General features: G+C 47.7%; 3 protein-coding genes across 5 annotated transcripts; 2 read left to right on the plus strand and 1 right to left on the minus strand.

The window, feature by feature from the left end:
• The first annotated feature begins 1,669 nt into the window (after positions 1 to 1,669).
• acta2 (actin alpha 2, smooth muscle) lies at positions 1,670 to 7,671 on the plus strand. Its single transcript, XM_026177737.1, has 9 exons — positions 1,670 to 1,750; positions 3,802 to 3,981; positions 4,286 to 4,414; positions 4,521 to 4,631; positions 5,553 to 5,637; positions 5,970 to 6,131; positions 6,215 to 6,406; positions 6,689 to 6,870; positions 6,945 to 7,671. Exons 2-9 carry the CDS (start codon positions 3,853 to 3,855, stop codon positions 7,086 to 7,088), a joined length of 1,134 nt encoding a protein of 377 aa, XP_026033522.1. The 5' UTR covers positions 1,670 to 1,750; positions 3,802 to 3,852; the 3' UTR covers positions 7,089 to 7,671.
• A 2,503-nt stretch (positions 7,672 to 10,174) lies between these two features.
• On the minus strand, positions 10,175 to 19,545 carry stambpl1 (STAM binding protein-like 1). Of its 3 annotated transcripts, XM_026177738.1 has the most exons (12): positions 19,494 to 19,545; positions 17,958 to 18,125; positions 16,865 to 17,082; positions 16,709 to 16,787; positions 14,882 to 14,977; positions 14,432 to 14,650; positions 13,815 to 13,965; positions 13,567 to 13,691; positions 13,344 to 13,481; positions 11,783 to 11,895; positions 11,595 to 11,694; positions 10,175 to 11,493 (listed from the first exon to the last, which is right to left on the minus strand). In XM_026177738.1, exons 2-12 carry the CDS (start codon positions 17,985 to 17,987, stop codon positions 11,434 to 11,436), a joined length of 1,329 nt encoding a protein of 442 aa, XP_026033523.1. In that variant the 5' UTR covers positions 17,988 to 18,125; positions 19,494 to 19,545; the 3' UTR covers positions 10,175 to 11,433. The 3 variants fall into 3 exon arrangements, with proteins under 3 accessions (XP_026033523.1, XP_026033524.1, XP_026033525.1); XM_026177739.1 differs by lacking the exon at positions 19,494 to 19,545 and having other exon boundaries at positions 11,595 to 11,689; XM_026177740.1 differs by lacking the exons at positions 16,709 to 16,787; positions 16,865 to 17,082; positions 17,958 to 18,125; positions 19,494 to 19,545 and adding an exon at positions 16,511 to 16,701.
• A 970-nt stretch (positions 19,546 to 20,515) lies between these two features.
• ankrd22 (ankyrin repeat domain 22) lies at positions 20,516 to 22,587 on the plus strand. The gene is made up of 6 exons (XM_026177742.1): positions 20,516 to 20,593; positions 21,156 to 21,347; positions 21,476 to 21,583; positions 21,670 to 21,747; positions 21,829 to 21,927; positions 22,002 to 22,587. The coding sequence occupies exons 1-6, from the start codon at positions 20,573 to 20,575 to the stop codon at positions 22,077 to 22,079; spliced, it is 576 nt and encodes a 191-aa protein (XP_026033527.1). The 5' UTR covers positions 20,516 to 20,572; the 3' UTR covers positions 22,080 to 22,587.
• Positions 22,588 to 22,696: the final 109 nt, after the last annotated feature.

A 22,696-nucleotide genomic window follows, 5' to 3' on the forward strand; every position in this document is an offset into this window, starting at 1 on the left:
CAGGACTCGCAGTAACAGAGCTCACTGTGAGTACGGCGTGCTGCCAATCAACTCCGGCGCATCACAATCCAGGTGACCGCTGCGCTCGGCCATCGCTCAAACACAGGTCTTGCCTCTTCTCTGCAGGTGTGCATGGACCTGCGTGGTCTAGCATCCACCCTTCAGTCGGACAGGCCACGCCCCTAATAATGCAAACTGAAGTCATGAAAAAGAAAATGCTTCAGCCTTATCTGGCAGAAATTATTTATTATTTAACCCTTTAAGACCGACCATAGAACCAAGTCCGCCAGAGCTTATATTATATGTTTACCTGCTGTGGAGCCATTTTTGGGAGCATTTCAAGTTGCTATACATCAATACAACCATTACAGCCCAGATTTTAATAATATGCATGCATTAAGTGCATAGAAATTACATAAATTGCAAAAAAGTGCAATAAAGTACAAAAAAATTGAAAATCGTTTTTGTTTTTTTAACATATATTTCTAGTTAGAGAAATTTAAGAGGCTTATCCCTCAAAACTGTAAATACAAAAAAGTTGCACAAAATAGTTTCCCACCACAGGAAATTTATTTTGAGTGTCTTCATAGTTTTATTTTTGAAATTCTATTCTATTTGAAATCCAATTTCTATACACTACAGGAAAAACGAAAATAAATATTATAGTGCAAATTTGCAAAAAAGCAGCATGTGCATCAAAATTAACTATTTCCAGCAGTGCAATATGAGTCCTCAGCATCCCAGAAACGACACAAAGTCATAAAGTCAAAGATAACTTTTAAAAACACCAGTATAGGCTCATGAGGCCCTGATGGTAAAAAACTACATTTCCGCGAAAATGATGTCACTTCCGGTTTCGGACAGGTCATGGCGGATATGCGATAGTTCATGTTGATGGACGTAGGAAGTGTTACGAACAGCTGATCAGATCGGCAAAGGGTTTCTGGAATATTATGTTTTAGTTCCTGCAAGTGCTTTTTATGCAGTTTTTGCAAAGCTTTATGTGGAAGGAAACCGTGACCGAGGACAAGCTGATGGCATCAGATGTAAGTACAACTCCTCCGGTTTCATATGCAAAAAAAATTATTGCGCTAGCTTACGTGGTTGCAGAGCTACCGGGATTTAAAAATAGTTACGCAAAACGGAGCATGCCCGCTCTGACCGGCTTTAAAGGGTTAATTATTATTTTAATTTTGGTTTATATCCCAGCTGTTAACGTGGAGGGGGGCAGGGCTTATGAGGCATACCGCCAGCAGCCTGCAGGGGGCGATGCACGTTTCATTCATTCATCATTGTAACTGCCAGAGGAGTTGCTCTTCAACCCCAATCACAGTGAAAGTAGGACTTTCACTGAGTAATCTGATTACTCTGGCTGTGTAATCTGATTACTCTGGCTGTGTAATCTGATTACTCTGGCTGTGTAACCTGATTACTCTGGCTGTGTGATCTCCAGGAGCCCTCGGCGCTCCTCTCTCTCTGAGGAATGCAGTGAATGATGGGAGAAAGTCCGGGGGCACCACCAGCCGTGTGATTGGCTGCTTCCCTCGAGGCCTGCCCTATAAGGACTGAAGCAGGGGAGAGTGGGGGAGGCGCGGGGGGAGAGAGGAGACGGGAGGGGGCTCAGAGCCTTGTTTGGGATGGAGGGATGGATGGAGGAGGTGGAGGCTTGATAAACTCAGTCGCAGCTCTGCAGACTCTCACTTCTGTCCTGCCCCCGCCCCCACATCCCAGCAGGCCCTGCACCACCACGGTAAGACCTCCACCACCTCTTCTTCCTCACCTGGCTGCCTGTGCGTAAGTGTGATGAAGCTGCCGTTCCTCCTCTCTGCTCCTCTGCTCTGACACTTTAAAAATGTTGCAGCTCCTTCTCTGTCTTTACTTCGCCTCGTCTACCTCTTTTATTTTCTCTACAGTTCCATGATTTCACCTCCTCCATCACCTCCCAGTTTCTTCTCACAGCTCACCTCCTCCAGCACCTCCTCGCTCTCCTCCTTTCTGCTCTTTCTCATGTAAAACTGTGTAAAAGCTATGGAACCTTTTTCACCTCCTCTCCGTTCATTAAGCCTCTCCTCCACCTCCTCTGTGTCCTTCTCTGCTGTGCTCCTCGTGGTTGTAGTGAACAGTGAGAAAGTGGCACCTTTCACCTCCTCTCTCCTCCTCCTGTTGCTCCTCGCGTGTTTTTCCATGTTTCAGGTCGTTGAAACTTTGGTGTTTCTCGTGTGTTTAAAATTGGACTTTTTCTGACTGAAGTTTGGTTCAAACTGAAACTTTAATTGAACATTGATCAGATTAAATCCTCATTGAGCTCTGCAAAGCTCTCCGATCAGCTTTAAATGAATAAGAGAAACCTGTGGACCATTCCAGCCAGCAGGGGGCAGTGACTCCCCCCACAGAGTGAAATTGGTGAAAACTAAAAATACATGAAACATTTCTCATGCTTCTGAAGCATCTGATGTCCCAGAGAAATTTGAAGAACATAAAGAAAAAAAATCAAATGTAGGCTGAAAAATATATATTTAAAAACTGAAATATTGATTAAATACAAAAAGAAAATCAAATATTAACTTGTACTTGAACACAGGTATGGGGAGTGTGTCTGTGTTTTCCATATCATTTCTGAATTTAGTTTTTTGGCACAAACAGGCCTCCGTAGCCTCGTGTGAGGACGAGTGATGTCTTTACTTTTGCCTCTCAGCCGTGTGTGTTTAAAGTTTGAACACACACGGCCTCGTGTGTTTACAGCACACCTGCGGCAGCACAGAGACGTGAAAACAGTTTTTATGATTTTAGCTAAAGATCAAAGCAGATTTTTTTTCCTTAAAACTTTTTCTACAAATTGAAGAAAGGGAAAGACGTGAAACACACACACGTAGTTGTAGCTGTAAAACCTGTCAGGGCGGTGCAGCAGCGCCCCCTGCTGCTCACAGCCAGTTTGAAATCTGCAGAAAAAATGTTTCATGGTTTAAAAGGTAAATTTGAAAGGTTTGTGTTTCATGCAGCTGTGCTCGCCTCTGCATTAAACATCTGGATGACAGTTAGATGAAATCAGCTGATGCTGCAGGTTTAGTTTGGAGTTTATGCCACAGATGTCGAGCGAAGCTGGCAGGCAGGACTGAGGGCAAACTGAGCCCATGAGCTCTGCTGGAGGGAAAATCAGAAATATTCGATTCCCAGATTCATGACTAAATATGGACAGATGTGAGGTGAGGAGGCGAGGAGACGATGAGGGACACATGGGGAGGGGAGGGAGGCAGAGAGAGCACAGGGAGGGAGAGAGGGCGAGCGAACATACCAAACACAGGCAGGACTCTGCTTCATGTCCTAATTAGGAAGTTTTCCCAGAGTGCCTCATGTTTGGGGGGGTGCTGCAGCTGGATGATGTGAGGTCCTCGGGCAGGTTTCCCTCTGTGCGGACGATCCATTTTAACCTCACTGCTTCAACAGGAGCGTCTTCTTACCTGCTGAAGGTCATGTCAGCTCACTGCGCCATCTTGTGGTGGAGTGCGGTACTGCAGGGACCTTCAGCCCGGCTCGGTGTGACCTTCAATGCGATGTGTCGAAGTTGCCTTTCCCTGCTCACTTCCTGCTGAAGCTTTAAACTGTCTCCAAAAGCACAAATGAACAAAAATGTCGAGTGGTTGGATCTCCGTCAGAGCCGTGAGCCCTCACAGGCCGCCGCGGCACTGAGGGCTCAAACAGAATAATGTTGGGATGTGACACATGTGGATGGTTTGAGTGGCGAGCGCTCACACACGCCTGCCGATGATAAGTAATTGAACCTGCGTCTTCTTCTGCCTGCAGTGTGACTCGGTGTCGTAGTGTCGTTGCTCGTCTACAGCGCCCCCTGCAGTCATGTGTGATGACGAGGAGAGCACCGCTCTGGTCTGCGATAACGGATCCGGTCTCTGCAAAGCCGGATTTGCCGGAGACGACGCTCCCAGAGCCGTCTTTCCCTCCATCGTGGGCCGGCCTCGGCACCAGGTACAAACACACACACACACAGGGACATATGCATACAAATGCACAGAAACAAACACACACACACACAGAAACAGACACACACACATGCATATACAGATAGACAGACACACACATACACACGCACAGAAACAAACACACACACATGCATATACAGATACACAGGGACACACACATACACACGCACATCCAGTTACAAATGTCGGGATTATGACAGTAATATATTATTGAAGAATCAGGGGACAGCGAGGTTAGTGGGCACAGGTGAGTACCAGACAGTAAACTGAGCGTGCTCTGTGTGGTGCAGGGAGTGATGGTGGGCATGGGGCAGAAGGACAGCTACGTGGGTGACGAGGCTCAGAGTAAGAGAGGAATCCTGACCCTGAAGTACCCCATCGAACACGGCATCATCACTAACTGGGACGACATGGAGAAGGTGTGTCTCACACACGCACACACACACACACACACATGGACGCGCGCAAACACACACACACACACACACACCTGTGTGACTGCTGCTCTGCTCTCTGATTGGTCAGATCTGGCACCACTCGTTCTACAACGAGCTGCGAGTGGCTCCAGAGGAACATCCCACCCTGCTGACTGAGGCGCCACTCAACCCCAAAGCTAACAGGGAGAAGATGACTCAGGTACTACATGTACCACAGTAATGCAGTACTATAGTATAGTGCTCTACATGTACTGATAATATATATATATATATATATATATATATATATATATATATATATATATATATATATATATATAATGTATTGCAGTATGAAAGTACACTACAGTACAACAAACAACAAGATGAAGCAGGTATCCCACAGACTGTAGATAAAAAATCATGGCATCACCCATTAATTTTTTCAAAGTCAGATTTTAAATCTTAAGTTTATGGGTACTGCCGTAGTGGGTTTTTGCTTCAGGAAGTGAACATATTTGGTCAGCGGGTGGAATGCTGAAAGTTATAAGCTAATGCTAGTTTTCTTGGCTATCAGTCTGTATCCACACACTGTACAGGTTTATCACGCAGACGCAGATACCTGCTAATCAGTAACATACACTCAGCAAACTGGATCTAAGCCTCCTGGGATTATCTGTTAGCACAGTGACCTTACAGCAGCCATGTTACTGGTCACATTACATCATTTAAAATGCTCCAAAAAGCTCCACCAGCACAACACTGGGTCCAGAGGCCCAGTTCATGGACTCCAATTAGCTGAGGCAAAGCCTAGCAGGCAGCTAGCAGCTACAGCCACCTGTGTCACTATCCACCTGTCAGCCAAAGTAACCACGCCCCTAATAATGCAAACTTAATATGATTTAAAAACAGATGTTAAGAAGGGCAAATTATCTACAGAGACCAAACAGTTTGTGCATCAGGCTTTAAAAATGTTTATTTTTGGTGTAAAGTTTCAACGTGGAAGTCTGTGGGGGGCTGACGCACTGCTGCCTCTGCTGGATGCTAAAGGAACTGCAGGTTTTGGATTCTTCTGTCTGTTCCTGGAGGAACACAGATTGATGGTTAACACTAAATATTTCCACGATTTTTTTGTTTTCAGATCATGTTCGAGACCTTCAACGTTCCTGCCATGTATGTGGCCATCCAGGCCGTCCTATCACTGTACGCCTCAGGACGTACCACAGGTTGAACCACACCTCCTACTTTCTCCTTAATCACAATCTCATCTTAGTTTTGGTGCTTTACTCCTGGTCAAAAATGACTCCAAGGTTCCTCACAGTGTTACTGGAGGCCAACTTAATGCCATCCAGAGTAAGAATCTGGTTAGATACCATATTTCTATGATTTTCAGGGCCAAGTACAATAACCTCAGTTTGATCTGAATCTGCATAGCAGCGAGAATGGCTGCACTGTTTCTAATTATATTTGTTGTCACGGTGACGGATTGAAAACTGTGGGTTTAAAGGTTAAAGTTAAAGGTTATTAATCAAAGTTGTCCTGTTTCTCTACCCTCAAGGTATCGTCCTGGACTCAGGTGATGGCGTCACCCACAATGTGCCGATCTACGAGGGCTACGCCCTACCTCATGCCATCATGAGGTTGGACCTGGCGGGCCGCGACCTCACCGACTACCTCATGAAGATCCTGACCGAGCGAGGCTACAGCTTTGTCACCACCGGTAGGTCACGCCCACTTCCAGGTAATGTCAGAGTCACCTGTGATGATGTTTCTGACCCGGTCTGTCTGTCTGTGTGCCTGCAGCGGAGAGAGAGATCGTGCGGGACATCAAGGAAAAGCTGTGCTACGTGGCTCTGGACTTTGAGAATGAGATGGGGACAGCCGCCACCTCGTCCTCGCTGGAGAAGAGCTACGAGCTTCCTGACGGGCAGGTCATCACCATTGGCAATGAGAGGTTCCGCTGCCCTGAGACACTATTCCAGCCCTCCTTCATCGGTCGGTGCCTCCTGCCTGTCTGTCCCTGTACCTGGTTAGAGTAGAACTCTGCTACTTAATAAAACACTTTTTTTGTTTTATTAATCTGTTGAGTTTGCACTCCTGAATACTTGATCTGATGTGTCCGAACATCTTCAGACCCAAAAAACAAAGACAATCAGCAGATTCTCCAATGCTGACGATCGAGAAAAGCTCAGATTCGACTGTTCGCTCCGTCTTTTGTAACACTGATGGCTGATTGAACCTCTCTAACCCCGCATCTGGTCCTCGGTCCTCCTGCAGGTATGGAGTCGGCCGGTATCCACGAGACCACCTACAACAGCATCATGAAGTGTGACATCGACATCCGTAAAGACCTGTACGCCAACAACGTGCTGTCTGGGGGAACCACCATGTACCCGGGAATCGCAGACCGCATGCAGAAGGAGATCACCGCTCTGGCCCCCAGCACCATGAAGATCAAGGTGAAGCTTGACGACCTCACTGAGGCTCACTCACATTCAGCAGAAAATTAGTTAACTTTTGACCCCTCTCTCAGATCATCGCTCCCCCGGAGAGGAAGTACTCGGTGTGGATCGGCGGTTCCATCCTGGCCTCGCTCTCCACCTTCCAGCAGATGTGGATCAGCAAGCAGGAGTACGACGAGGCCGGACCCTCCATTGTCCACCGCAAGTGCTTCTAAAGGCTGCGCCCGGGCCTTCAAGCCCCGCCCCCTTCGCCTTTAGCACAACGTTATTTTAGCCTGCACTGAGCACCCGCTAACAGACCCCAGATCAGACACAGAAATCAGGCCCACAGGGACGACAGGAAGTCAGAGCGCTCAACAGCGTTAACTTCAGAGGACAGAAAGTGATGTCATGTTTGTTTTTGAAGAACTTCCAGAAAGTCAAACATCTTCCCTCTCTGCTCACCTTCAAACTGTGAATGTGCCGCTTGCCCTCTGCAACCCCACCACCCCACATTCCACCTGTGGCCCCGCCCCCTCTGAGCTCCATGTTGGTGCTGTTTCCTGTCAGAAAGTGCGTTTTTATTTTTGATGAATAAAGCTTGAATGTTGCCCGCTGGTGTCGTCTTCTATCGATCACATTCACACGGCGCTCTGATGATGTCACACGGTGTATGATGATGTCACTGCTGTTGACCTGTGGGTAGGTGTGACCTCGTGGTGCTATCTGTATTAGTAACATTTGACAAGGTGGTGATGTGAACGTGGAAGTGGCGGTTGAATGAACCCAGGAAGACAATAAAGCGCTCTCATACCTGAACGGCGTCGCTCTTTTATTTCACCTGAGCTGAACTTTGTTGTCATAGCAACCAAAGCTGATTAAGAGTGAAGCAGATAAACAGTAAAACTGAAAATAAGTGAACTTTACTGAACTCAGCAGTGGGAACAAGTCCTGGGGGATGTACTGCCACCTGGTGGTCCGTGCTGGAACTGCAGCTGCTGACAGTAAAGACTTAAACATTTCAATACAGCTTTATTAAATAATAAAGATAAATCAAGTGGACCAGTGTGGCAAAGCCGTAATGATCCGTTTGGCAAAATAAAATCAGTTGGGCATTTTTATCGGCCTTCAGACAATAATTGTGATTTCTACAGTTCCGGACGCGACAGGCATGAACAAAAAAGCTTTATTAGTGTAAACATTAACGACCAGCAGACTGCATAACCCCTTCCTGCAGACCCACCCGAGACAGGTGTTCATCCTAGAGTGCAACCAGGGTGGGCGGAGCCTGAGACCCACTGAAGAGACGAGACCTCATTCAGCTCCGACATTATAATCTTCGGTAAGCAGGACTCTATTAGTCTCAAAAGAAACAATTTGGGCCCATTATCAGCTCATGTACATCCCCGTGTAAAAAATCTTGGTTTCATTTTTGATTCCACTCTCAAGCTGGACAAGCAAATAAATCCAGTCGTTCGTGGCAGTTTTTTCCAACTCAGGAGCGTTTCTAAACTAAAAAATATCCTGTCATCTAAAGACCTGGAAACTGTTATCCATGCTTTCATATCGTCACGTCTTGACTATTGTAACTCTCTCTATTTAGGCATCTGTCACTCGAGCCTGTCACGCCTGCAACTTGTTCAAAATGCAGCCGCAAGGCTCCTGACGGGCACTAGAAAGAGAGAGAATGTTACCCCGGTACTCGCATCTCTACATTGGCTACCACTTAAACATAGAATCGATTTTAAGGTTTTACTATTTCTTTTTAAAGCTCTCCATGGTTTGGCTCCAGGTTACATTTCAGATCTTAGCCTGCACCGACCCACTCGATCTCTGCGCTCCTCCAGTCAGATGGTTTTATCCGTTCCACGCTCCCAGCTCAAATCTAGAGGTGACAGGGCTTTCTCCATTGCCGCCCCGAGACTCTGGAATAGTCTTCCCCCTTCATAAAATCCTCTTCATCCTTGGAAGTCTTTAAATCGAATCTCAAGACCTACTTATTTTCCAAGGCTTTCGGATCTCTTTGATATCTTTTTTATTCTGTCTATTTGGTCTCTCATCTTATTGGATGATGTTGCATGTGTATATACGTTATGTTCACATATGTGTGCTTGTGTGTGAATGTGTACAGTTTTGTATATGTATGTGCATATTTGCATGTACATTATATGCTATATACTCTTACGTGTCTTACAATTCCTTTTTAAAATGTTTTCTTTCTACTTTAATTCTTTTATTATATCATCCCTCAGTTCAGCACTTTGGCCGACACTTGATGTCTTTTAAATGTGCTGTATAAATAAAGATGACTTGACTCCTAACAAGACCAGGTTTCCTCCAGAAGGTTTGCCAATTATCTATGAAGCCCACATCGTTTCTGGGACGCCACTCAGACAGCCAGCAGTTTAAGGAGAACATGCGGCTAAACATGTCACTGCTGGTCTGATTGGGGAGGGGACCAGAGAAAACTACAGAGTCCCACATTGTTTTAGCTCTGGCCCCTGGAAGACAGTTGACCATGGTTGCCGGTGTCTCTAGCTTCACATGTCGGGGCGGCTGTGGCTCAGATGGTAGAGCAGATCAGCTGATCGGAAGGTCGGTGGTTCGATCCTTGGCTTCCCCAGTCTGCATGCCAAGTAGCCTTGCCCTCCAGGTTCATCGGAGTGTGAATGCGTGCGAATACAGGTTAGGTTGCACTCGTGTATATGAGTGGGTGTGAATGAGGCATGTTGTATAGAGCGCTTTGAGTACTCCGGGAGAGTAGAAAAGCGCTATATAAGAATCAGTCCATTAACCATGTCTGAGAACAGAATCACCAAATGATGATGATCCTAACACAGACGCTCTCGTACAAACTCATCTCCCTCTGCAGGACTTCCACAGGTCCTGCAGAGGGAGATGAGTTTGTACGAGAGCGTCTGTACTCGCTGCTGCAGCGCTAAGAACAGTGTTTTTAAACAAGTGCAACCGACGCTGCTCACAAACGGGCTCGTGTCTTTGAGTATTAGTGTCAGGTTGCTGCCATCACACCCCTCAGTCACACACCAAATGCTCGAATACTTCGTAGCAGGAGGGCTCCAACCATCGCCACCGTTTAGTTTCTGTCCCACAGAGCCGCAGTTAGAGTGCAGAAATCCTCCAAACAAAGTGAAGCGTCAGCCTGAAGATGGTACTGCGTCTTTCTTTTTCCTCTCAAAGCAAGTTTGTGTGAGAAGTTAAAGATCTGAGCAGTCTGGGTTTGAGTGGGTGGAGCGATCAGAGTGGGTGGGTGGAGCGATCAGTTTCAGACACTTTTAATCAAAAAACAGACACATACAGGTGCTAGAGCAGCAGAGTGTTTTATTACCAAAAAGTTAAAAACAGCAGTCAGGTCACAGTTTGTCAAAACGTCATCAGCAAAAAACAGTCACACAACAGCTCAACAAGAAAACATCTGCTGGCGCACACACTGAGAAGTCCTCCAGCTGCGGGGCGCTTTGAACGCACCACGAGAGAAACATCAGAAAATAATTTCATCTGCAAGAAGTTTAAAAGGGCCCGCTGTGAGCGCCACGCCAGCCAGCGTTACATGACACACACCGGTGAGCCTGCAGCGCCCCCTGCTGTCTGCCACCCCTTACATGGCACCCCACTCGAGGTCAAAGGTCAGAGTAGCTTATGGCGTGAACGGTCTCGCCTAAAATGACAGAGTGTTAAGAGTCTCCTCACAGTTTCACATCTGCAGCAGCGAAGAGCTCAAAGAATGACTTTCACCTCTGACCAAACCTCACAAGACTGAACCGCCACAGCCAATCAGAGTGTCAGGGAAGCTGCCTAACAGGAAGTAAGGTCACAGCCAAGCTTGGTGGATATCAGGTGACTACCGGGGGCGCCTTAGCGCTGCGATCAGCGGCCCAGCAGGACGGGTGCGGCCTGACAGGCAGGACTCGGGGCAAACACTGCACAGGTGACAGCGCAGCTTCAGGTTTTATTCTGAAATCCACATCAGGATTTCCTGTCTTTAAGCTCAGAGGTGGACGCGCGAGGCATTCAGGGTCAGAGATGGCAGCAGGATTTCAGCACTGAAACTAAGCTGTGGCGGTTAAAGGTCATTTTTAGTCTGAGTGAAGCGTGGAGAGACTTCGTCCTTGAGAGCGCCAACGCTTCAACGTTCACGTTTTCCAGGCGAGGCACTCGCTCACGTCTGCTCCCAGTCCATCTTTCATTTAAAAACATCAAACTGCGTCTCAAACGGCTCGCTGGCAGTCGCCTTGACGGGAGCTTGGCCCACGCTGGAACTTGGCACAATCTGGGTCTCTGCAGACGCCATTTTCACAGCGCTGCTGTGACGGCAGCATCAGCTGAGGTTAGGTCTCAGTAAGCTTTTTATTAACTGCCCAATCAGAGCAGCTCACTGGCCTGAGATCACCCCCCCATCTGCAGTGGCTCAGCAGCAAAAAAACAAAACAAACAACAACAAAAACACCAAAAATTAAAAGTGTTAAAAGTTTCCTGTAAATTTGACATCACAACGTGTCAGCAAACACCGGCGGTGCGTTCACAGTTTCCTCTTCAGAATAAAAGTCTGCCAGTGCTTCCTGTCTAAACCCTTAAGTCCAGCAGGTTAAGCCGCAAGTCCCTGAACACGACGTGTCTGCACACCTGAGGGGACAAAAGAGGACGGGTTACAGGTGATTCAGAGTCGGGGCTGAACACAGGACGCGGTATCCTGACAATGAGGTCGACCTCGGCGAGGGTCTCACCGTGAAGAGCGGCGGCTCCTTGGAGTGAGGATGGAAACCTTTCAGCTTGCAGGCAGAAACTTCGGACATCCCCAGGTTGGTCAGCCTGAACACACCTGTGCTGGGGGGGAGACAGGCGGAGCGACATTAGCGGGCTGAAAGGCCTCGTGGGAAATCGGCATACATGCGTGCTCCAGTGACAGACTTACTCGTTGTGTTTTGGCGCGCAGACGATGGCGACGGCTTCCGGCAGCATCAGTTGATATGAGCAGTGAGTGTGGAGGTCGACGCTGGACAGGAAGGCCGTCTGAGTGGGATGAGTCTGAACACAGAGGTCAGAGGTCACACACACTGAACTACAACCCTGACTGAAGTAGGGCTGCCACAAACGATTATTTTGATAGTAGACTAGTCACCGATTATTTATGCGATTAGTCGACTAATCAGATCATCATCCATTGGACGTAAAACTACAGCTTATTGCACCAGCAGCATCTGCTCTTCTATAACTATCATTAGCTTACAGCTTTAAGTGTGTAAGGTGCTAACTAAAAATAAAGACAAGATGATAGTTTATTATATTATTTATTATATTATAATTTTAATGAAATTTGCAGATTGTTTCGGTGACGTTTAATAAACTCCTTGCTATCTAAAATATAACAGGACACCGGAGTAAATTCTCCAGCATCTCACACTTCTGATAATCAGCTGTCTGCTTGACGTTTATTCAGCTGTGTAAAAACTATAACTTTAATCTCAGCCAAACCGATTTACTCAGGAACAAATAAAATACTAAAAAAAAAGCCAAACAACAACATTTTTAAGTTATCTAAGTGACTCATATATCATGTTTAACCTGAGTAGCGAAAGACAGCGGTGGGTTTGAAAACAATTTGCCGGGAGTCCGGTGTTCTCACGGCGCTAGTGACCTAGCCCCCGGCTAGCTAACGAGCTAGTGGGTAACAGACGTCTCCGAAAACGTCGGAGCGCTTTTGAAAATATGCGGTGTCCTGATAAACTGAGCAGATATTTGAGGTTTACACAGCTACATTCTCGCCTGAAAATATGTTAAATGTTTATTTTGTGACCCAGAAAGAATAATAAGAGTAAAGTTAAAGCTAACTAGCTGCCGCCATTGTTGACAACTGAGCTGGGCCGCGCTATGAATTCTGGGACACAGCTTCTTCTTCTTCGGGGTTTAACGGCAGCTGGCATCCTTGTACATGCAGTGCTGCCATCTTCTGTTTCAGTCCGTTATTACACTCTTAAATCCTGCTACTCATTCCTGCGTCTTTTGGGATCTTACAAAGCTTCAAACGACACGTCGACTATTAAATCAGTCGTCGACGATTTTGATAGTCGACAAATCGTGGCAGCCCTAGACTGAAGTGACGCGTGGAGGGTGAGAGAGTGCAGAGTGAGACCTCTCCCTCGCTCTGCTCATCTGTTGCTCGACCGCAGGCACCGTTTCCATGGTGATATATGATCATGTAAATGAAGGAGAAACGCTGGTTTTCTCAGGAACGTGTGCTCGCTTACAGTACTTGTGGGGACTTGATACCAAACCACTCACCAAAAGAGGCCCCGAGTGAGGCATTTGTGAGGACATTAACCAGACGGGTAACCTTACAGTTTATTTTAGTGTCGCACTGTTTCTGTTCTCACAAACTGCTGTTGCTACGAAGAAGGTTAACTGCATCTCTACAAGAGCCAATCATGGAGCTCCAGGACCTCCTCCAAGCCCCTCCCCCCAGCTTGCATGCTTACGTGGATCCAGCCCAGCGTCAGCAGGTGATGCTCATCCTGGAAGCTGAACAGCTCCTCCACGTTCTCCATGTCGCAGAAATCCGGGCCGGCGGTCTGTTTGGGGACTACGACGTGAGTCAGCGTGAACTCGTTGTGCGTCTGAGAATGAGAGAGAGGCGGGGCTTGGCTGGTGGTATATGACTGAAAATGGGTGAGGGCGGGACAGGACGTGCGTTTCGCTCACCAGCTGTCCGCAGAGGACGCCGCAGGTCTCGATTCCTCTGGCCGTGTTTGACCGGGCCAGCGAGAGGAAACTCTGAGTCAGCCCTTTGGGAATCAGGACTCGCCTCAGGCCCTCCACCCTCTCACCTGTACACAAACACACCTGGTTTAAGAGGGCGTAACGTCTGTGTGGAGGTCTGATTGAACCTTTTGCACCGCATACGACAGGTACGCAGTAAACGCAGGTAAACGGAGTGACTGTGTACTGACTCTGTACTCCAGCCAGCGTGGCGGCGGGTTGGCTCACAGGGGCAGGCAGTCTGTTTCTGTTAGGGTCTGCCCCCAGGGATCGTATGCTGTTTTTGATTGGCTGCTGGGACAGACGGGAGCCGTCTGTCACCTCAGGCACTTTGGTCTGAACCTGCAACACAAACATGAAAGACACAGTCAAACTACACAGTACTCACAGTACTCGGTAGTCTGAGCCAGTATTACAGTACACCAGTACTTCACAAGCTAATCTGTTAGTAGGCAGGCTAACGTTAGCTCAGAGTCAGGTTAGAGTTTAATCCTGAGTGTAAAGCTGGTCGACCTTAGCTTCCCTGCTAACACCAGCTAGCTGGTTAGCGTTTAGCTAGTTCTAACGTCAAAATGAGACACGAGTGTTAGTTTGTGTTGAGCCGGTCATTTACTGGACTCTCTTTGTAAGCTAATGCTGGCTAACGTTAGCTAGTGTTGCTCCCTGTGGACGAGGCAGGTCCGTACATGAAGGTTGTCCTGCTGCCAAAGGCACTGCAGTATGAAACAAAACATCGACGCAGCTTCCGCATCGAGAAGATTAAGCCAGCGAGAAATTCCTCAAGCCTGTACTATGAAGAATACGCTACCTTTTGCTCCGCCTCCACTCCTCTCTTATTGGCCAGCTCCTGGCGTCTCAGCTGGTCCTCGAAGTAGCGAAACTGTTCCGATTCAATCTGCATGCGTCGCAGAGCGGCGACGCGCTGCCTCTCCTCCTCCAGCAGCAGGAACCTTCTCCTGTCCTCGTCCAATAGGGACAGCTGCTGCAGCTGCTGGCCACACCCGTGCACCACGACCGCCGCCTGGCTCTGAGGAAACAAAGATGAGCTCGTACAGGTGGCTGCGGCGAGTTCACCTAAAATAAACGACTACTAGTCTGAACATCACTGTAGGAGGTCACCTCTGACAGGCGTGTCACACCCTAACCTTCACCTGAAAGACAGGTGGGATGGACTCACCGCGCAGAGGCCGTTCCCCTGGATCGTTCCCATACCGAGCGCTCCTCTGATCAATTATCAATACTGTGAAAACTCACTCACCTGGGCTCTGAGGTATTCGCTGTGTTCCCTGCTGTATTTCTCCTCCAGGCGCTTCTTCAGCTCGTCTTTACGGGGAAACGCCACCTCCTGAAGTTTCTGCATAGACAGAACAGGTCACAGCAAAGACACCAGGACCAGAACCAGGTGTGGTTCTACAGCAGGAACACCTGAGGAACCGCAGCTGGAGCACCAAAAACAGCATAAATGTACGAGTGTGACTTTACAGAGGTCACTCTGGGTCCACCTGGACTCAGGAGGATTCATGATGTAGGGCTGGCGTGATGAGGGGGAGGGGCCAGATGGAGGCAGTCCTTCACAGCCACAACAACAAGACAAAGATTTGAAGTCTGGTTTAAGGACTGGACACGTTTCCAGCGACGTCCAGCGACCACTTATAAAAACGTCTTCCACCAGCCAAGCCAACTTTACACCGATGAACGAGTTTAACTACGTCAGCCACCATTGTGTCGCCTACTTAGAAACATCACATTTAAGAATAAACCAAGGAAACGCTGACACACGCGCTCAAAACAAAAACAGGAAGGAACAAATACGACGAGACGGGCGGAAATGGTCGCCCTCGCCCGCCATCTCACAGACCGATACCCAGAAATTCAACTTTTAAAGTTCAGTGAAATCCAGCTGTTATGTTTCTGCTCTTTAAGCTCCAGCTGTGGCAACTGCACGAGTTCCAGATGTTTCCTGATGTTTCTGCTGCACGATCAGTTTTCTAGAATCTTCCAGGGATGAAAACTTTCGTGTTTCTACCATGATAAAAACGGTCGTGACTTTTCTGACGCAGCCGTGAAAGCGTGAGCTCAGCATCAGGACAGATGTTTCTACACGACGGCGGCGAGCCTGCTTGCAGCGACTAACACGGCACTTTTAAGCCAGCTGATTAACGAACAAGTATCTGTCTCAGCTCCAACCCACCAGACACTCTCACCTGAACACTAACACCCCGCCCACCAGCTTCAGCCAACAGGATCTCAGTCGAAACATCCCCGAGCACAAATCGAGCAGGAGATCTGGAAACTTGTTCATGTGTTAAACATGTGGAGTGACATCTCCATCATCCTGCTAACAAACCACAGACTCGATGTATGAGCCAGATCTGTGTCAGCAGTGCACAGCGTTTAATCCTGGTTCAACTCTGAGCCTGACTTTTTAAAACTCCACCACATCCCAAGATTAAAAAAATAAACAGTGCATGGTTAGTCTGGCCTGAAGCCTCAGCTGAAGCCTCTTCATGGGCAGAATCGATGCACCAAAGGTTGTTAAGTACCAACAAGAAACAGGCCCACAGATCTGGAGATTTGCTAGCGTGGAAAACAACTCAGACAAGAGCGACAGACTGAAGGCTGCTCTGAGAAAGACGAGCATCATAGCGCTAACAGAAGCTAACTGCCACTGTGTTGTCCACAAACTGCTAACGACAAGCAGCCTGGAGAATATCTACCGACATCTGAGGACAAACCACCACATCTCAAATGATGAGTTACAACCATCGAGCCAGATTTTAAACCAGCATGGCAGCAGGAGCTAGCTGGATGTAGCTGGAGCTACCTGGAGCCATCAGAGGCCAAAGGAAGCTAACAGCTGCTAGCTGGAGCGACCTAAAACACTTACAGGAGGAGGTGAGGGGAAAGCTGCAGCACAGCGAGCAACAACCTGAGCAACAGGAAGCTGGGAGTGATAACACACAGGCTGATTGGGTGATTGTCTGCAGCTGGTGGGGAAACAAACAAAGACAGGAAGTAGAAGTGGCTCAAGAGCAGGCAGGTGAGCGTCTTCAAAATAAAACAGGAAGTTCATAACGATTGTTACCTTCATGATGAAGTGTTTCTCGGGGATGGCAGTGCACTGCTGGTAGTCTCTGTGAGCGGGCAGCTTCTCTACAAATAGACTGAAAGACAGCGGCCGTCACATCACATGCTGTGCGAAACACCAAGCAGCCCTGCCCCCAACGCCACTGAGCCTCACGTGATAAACTTGGTGTAGAGGACGTAGGCGTTCTCCAGGCTGCCCTCCTCCAGGTAAACCGCCGCCATGCGCTCCATCTCCACGCCCGAGCGGAAGTAGCGTCTGGGCGCGATGTCCTCGTTGATCTCCACGCAGCATCCCATCTTCCCCAGCGCTCGGACGCGTTCCGCCGCCGTCAGCGACACGTCTGTGTAGTCGGGCTCTGCTGCCAGCTTCTTCTGTGGAAGAAAGTGTTTGTCAGAGAAGAGCAAAGATGGCAGCAGCCTCTAAAAACATCAACATGAGCACCAATGATTTCAGTTTGGAACGGTCATCGATGCTCAGAACGACCCTTCAGAGACCCGTGTCCCTCAGAGACCCGGGTTTGAGGAGGCTTTCTCTACGGCTCGACCACTAAGTAAAATAAAATATCTCAGTGAAAGATTTTAAAAGTGTGTTCTGTTTAATAGCAGGTGACGAGCTTAAGGACACGAAACTCATTAAAGGAGCCGACATTAAAAACTCTGAATGGCGTCACAGCTGAGCTGATGTGTTTTTCAGGCAGGAAACTGAGATTTCCCGTCCCCGCTGGGAGCCTGAATGCAGCGTTTGTTGCTCAGCTCATTAAGATGACGGCGCCAGTCGGAGCGCCGAGAATAAGAAGACCTCTGTGCACCGAGCCGACACAGAAACAACCCCACTCTGTCTCACCTTTGATCTGATGTTTTATATAAAACTTTGTTCTTACTGATCAGGAAGCATTTTGTCTTTTACTTCTAATTTTATTCTAATCTGATTCTGATTTTATATGTAATTTTATTTTATTACAACTCTTTTTTTTCTTTCACTTTTTTAATCACACTCGTTTCATTTTATTTCATTTTTAGTTAAATAATTAAATGACAAAAATAAAGTAAGAGACGTGATTTTCAGCATCCAGGTAAAATGATGCAGTCGTTGTAGACCTCAGCGCGTGCTGGCAGTCGTGTCACTGTTGTGTTGTAAAGCTGTTATGATGCGTGTTTTTCTGTCCCCACATTGTGAGTAACAAGAACACGTGTGGGTCCCCACAGCATCAGTAAAACACACACACACACACACACTCAGTACTTACCAATGTGTTTAAGCTGAAGCCTTGTTCCATTGTGTGTGTGTGTGTGTGTGTGTGTGTGTGTGTGTGTGTGTGTGTGTGTGTGTGTGTGTGTGTGTGTGTCTCAGCGTGTGCGTGTCACTGGTCGGCCCACGGCCGGCTCGTCCATCTGCCACCTCCCATGATGCTTCACTGCGGGGGAGACAGAAAAACAAGATGAGCAGCTTTGAAACGCCACATATGGGGGGAATGTTCCTTTAAAGCTGTTTTATTTCCCATCAGCCCCTCATCACCATCATCATCATCATCATGCCTGCCTGTCCTTCAGCTTGGTCCACAGTTACCGTGGCAACCAGCGACTAACCATGAGGTGACTCAGCCGCTCTTAAACCGATGAAGACAAGGCGAGCTCCCACTCCTCACAAGCTTCTGTGTCCAAACAAACAGCTCTGATCACGCCACTGTCACCGTGGCAACAGTTGCACCTGGCTGGAAGTGCTTCGAAAGAACAAACTCGCCCCGATTTTCATTTATAACCATTCACAGGTGAGACTCCAGCCCCACCAACTGTCCATCCTACCATTACGCTCAGCAGAAGCTCAAAGTCCTCCATATTGGTCTGACGGCAGTTCTGGATCAGTTCTGGAGGCTCACCTGCAGCAGGTGAACACCTGGAGGAGAGGAGGCCCTGATCCAGGGGATCCTCATGGGCAGGTATAGAGAGCCTGTCGCAGGTTACGAGGGACTCACCTCCACCTGGGCCAGTTAAACTCGTCTCTGTGTCTGAGGATCAAACTGAACTGCTCCTGACTCCGCTCACATCAGCTGATACACATCAGACCTGTCGGCGTCGTTTCCGTCAGCCAATCAGAACTCAGTGCTTGTAACGCAGGTGTGACGAGTTGAACCAGCTCGGCCTCATTCAGATCGTTCAGGTGCTGACGAGCCAGCGGCGACACATCGACACCTGCAGACGACCTGAGGTAACCTGACAGCAACGACGATGATGATGATGCCATGCAGGTGTTTAAAGGTGAACACCTGCATGGAGTCCCCTGAAACATGTGATTTAAGGTGGACATGTCTGTGAGCGCCTTAAATCTAGATGTAAACCTAAACACAGGTTTGCTTTCAGGCTGCTGTGATGTCACAGCTGGACACACCTCAATTAGCAGATCAATTAATTGATTTATTTTTCAAAATAAAAGCTTGTTTTAAAAAAGCTCAGTGACTGAAATTAAAAATTAAACTTTTATTTCTTTGTTTTGGGTTCATTGAGTCTCTATTTTCAAAATAAAAGTTGACAGTCTTTATCTGCTACGTCACAGACTTTCAAACTAAAGTTTGAAGGCTTCAACATGTCATTACAAGATTTATCGATAAACCAAAGGCTGATCAGCAGGTTCACTGATTAGTGATTGGTTTAAAAATGAGCTGCTGGGGAACCAATAGACAGCCCTGTTTTAACTTTAGCATGAAAACATCTGGAAACAGCTGCTTTCACCTGATGATGACGTCTACAGGTCCTGATCAGCTCGATAAAGAAAATGATTGATTTACCGGCTCGGTGTCGGCGTTCAGCCCGCAGTCCGGCTGCATCCCGCGATCACACATGGAGCCCGGCGGCGGAGGATGAACCGGATCCAGGGCGGTGCGGACCGGTCCAGCTGCGGGACAGATGTGAGAAACGGATGAAAGCTCCGGAGGATGCCGCCGCTCCACACCAACTACCCGCGGAGATGGTAGCCGCAGAGATCGTCTCTGAGATCGAGATGACTCACTCGCACTTTACGGTGTCACCGCGGCGGGTGTGACCTCTGTGCACATGCGCAGAAAGCCCCCACAGAGAGCAGGAGAACAGCGGGAGGTCTCACTCAGACAGAGACCCGGCAAACATAATCAAATGATGTCATCAATAATAATGACGCGAACAGATTGGTTGTGACAGACATCCATCACAGAACATCCGGGGCCTCAGCAACAGAAACCATCCGAAACACCTTCAGCACAGCAGGTGAGACTCTTTCAGAATAAAGGACACCGTTTCAAATGTTTCTGAGCAGAGCTGCTTTAAAGCTCGACATGTTGCCTTTATCACAGCGGGTCTCACCGGAAGTGGAGCGGTGCAGAGCGAGGGTCCGAGAGCACCTGTGATCAGGTGTGTGCGGATGTTTATCGCCCTCTTCTGGACTCTGATAATCACTGCTGATGTTTTCAAGTTTGATTTCATATGAAAACATTCAAACCGCCTGGTGATGCTCTGAGTTTACCTGCCTGTCTGTTCTTCCGGCTCCTCCTCCTGCTCCTCCTCCTTTGTGCCTCGGGCTCTTTCTGATGTCTCAACATCAGCAGGTAAAGTACACAAAGTTCTCTTTGCAGCCTACAAAATAAAAGCACCGGGTCTGACAATGAAGCAAAAGTTCTTCTGTTGGGAAGAAAAGACCACATGAGATCACGTGCGCGCCCTCCGAGTGTCACGTGGAAACGGGAAGCCGTCCAGACTCAGCTACGTTTTCTGGTGTGTTTAGTAATAAACTGAATGAAGTGAAACAGCAAGAGACTCTTATTCTGAAAATGGATCCGGATGTGTTATTGCTGACGTGTCGGACCATGACGTGCTCAGGTGTGTTCGTGCCGTCATGGGGATGGTTTACTCGGAGGTAAGAGCGCGCTTTGTTTCCCTCTTTTCTCTGCTAAACAAACACGTTTAATCCTGGTTTTAACTCTTTACTCCGAAAGGCTCATGCGCGCTCTTCCGGTTCGGGCTGATTTCTCGTGCACACACACTTGAGTTTCAGGTAAAGCTTCACTTGAAACAAACAGACAGGTAGAAGTTTAATGACCTGGCGTCACTCCGACAACAAATATGAAGACAGACACGAAAATGACTGCAGTACTGCAAGGATATCACAGCAACACAAGTACTGCAACACACTGCGAGAAAATGACTGCAAATATTCAGAAAACTACCAAAAACAGGAAAATGAGAAGAAATCAAGATAGCAAATGTTACACAATCGTTTTATTGAAATAATAATAACAATAATAATAATGAGAAACTGGTGGGATCTAATTTTTTACATGTTGAGAATCAGCCAATCAGAAGAAAGCGGTCTTAAAAGGGGAGGAGCTTGAGTGAGTGAGATAGGAGCGGAAAACTGGACGGACCGGGCTGTTCCTGATCAGCTGATAAGGAGCTTAACTCATGTAATTCCTCCTCAGCCGGCCTGCCAGGCAGCGTACGAGGGCGACGTCCGTAAGTTGTACTTCCTCCTGAAAAATGACCCCGCCCACCTGAATGTTCAGGAGGTGCACACCGGGGACACACCCCTCATTGCTGCCTGCCGCCACGGTCACCTGAATGCGGTCACATACCTGCTGGACAACAAGGCCAACAGCCAGCTGACCAATAAGGTGCCTTTCCCTGATGATGTCATCATGTTGGTTAGCGAGCTGTGTTACTGATCTGTGTGTGTGTGTGTGTGTGTGTGTGTGTGTGTGTGTGTGTGTGTGTGTGTGTGTGTGTGTGTGTCACACATCAGAAACAGAGGACGTGTCTCCACTACGCCTCCAAGAGGACGTTCTCACTGCTGGATTATCTGATGATCACCATCCTGATGCCCATCCTGCTGCTCGGATACTTCATCATGGTACGGCCAATCAGCAGTCTCTCTCAGTGTGACATCATACAGGTAAAGCACAGTCTGATCTGCTCACCGGTGTTTCTGTGTTGCAGCTGCAGAAACAGAGGAAGAACGTGGCTCTGATGGAGGCCGTGCTGAGCACTGACGTCAGCGTCGACGCTGTCGACTACGTGCGTGAACAGGAGCTTAACGCGGTTTAATTTGAAAATCTCAGGCCACTTCCTGACAGTAAAAAGGTGTTTTGTGTGCAGAAGGGGAACACGGCTCTTCATTACGTCTGTGAGAGAAAAAGTCATCGCCTGGTTCCTCTGCTGCTGCAACGAAACGCCAAACCCAACATCAAGAATAACGTGCGTACAGACGTCCAGCACGCCGTGACAAGACGCTTTCCGTGACCCGATAACACGTGTGTCTGCTTTTACAGAACGGAGAAACCCCGCTGGACATTGCCACCAGACTCAAGTTCCAAAAGATCATCAACATGCTGAGGAAGACGGAATGAAGTTTTCATTCATGCGGACAGCAGGGGGCGCCAACACCCGATTCCTCCGCCTTCTATGCTGACGATGCTAGCATCTCAGAGAGACCTCCTAGCATGCAGCGTTTTCTTTGCTAACCACTCACCTGTCGGGCTACAAGCTAGTTTCCACTTCCAGGTTTTGTACCGAGCTAGGCTAACAGTCATTTTTCTTGTTTTGTAAGACATAAAATTAACTGAATGTTGCAATTTATCAACTAAAAAGAAAAAACAAACTTTAGAAATTCTCGCCCCATCTTTACGTTACATTTTGCTAATAGCTTTGCCTCATTTTTTAATCTTTGTGCTAAGCTAGGCAACAGTATTTGAGAGCTCGCCGTTTATCTGTAGTTCTTATACTGTCAGCAGAGGTGTGCTTTGGGACTGTTACACGAACAGGTATAATAATAATTAAAGTGTCAACATGAAATGAAGCGGGTGATGAAACATTTCAAAGTAACATTTTTATTTCTGAATAAACTTGTAAACTACATTGAAACTCTCCAGCTGTTTGTTTTACTTTACCTTTCAGATTTCCATGGTAAAGGTCACGACTACTAAAACTTTCAAATTAAGAGCTGTCAGACAAAAAAGGAGGAATG

The sequence above is a fragment of the Astatotilapia calliptera genome, chromosome 8 (genome assembly GCF_900246225.1).
Source record: "Astatotilapia calliptera chromosome 8, fAstCal1.2, whole genome shotgun sequence".
In the NCBI taxonomy this organism is placed as follows: domain Eukaryota; kingdom Metazoa; phylum Chordata; class Actinopteri; order Cichliformes; family Cichlidae; genus Astatotilapia; species Astatotilapia calliptera.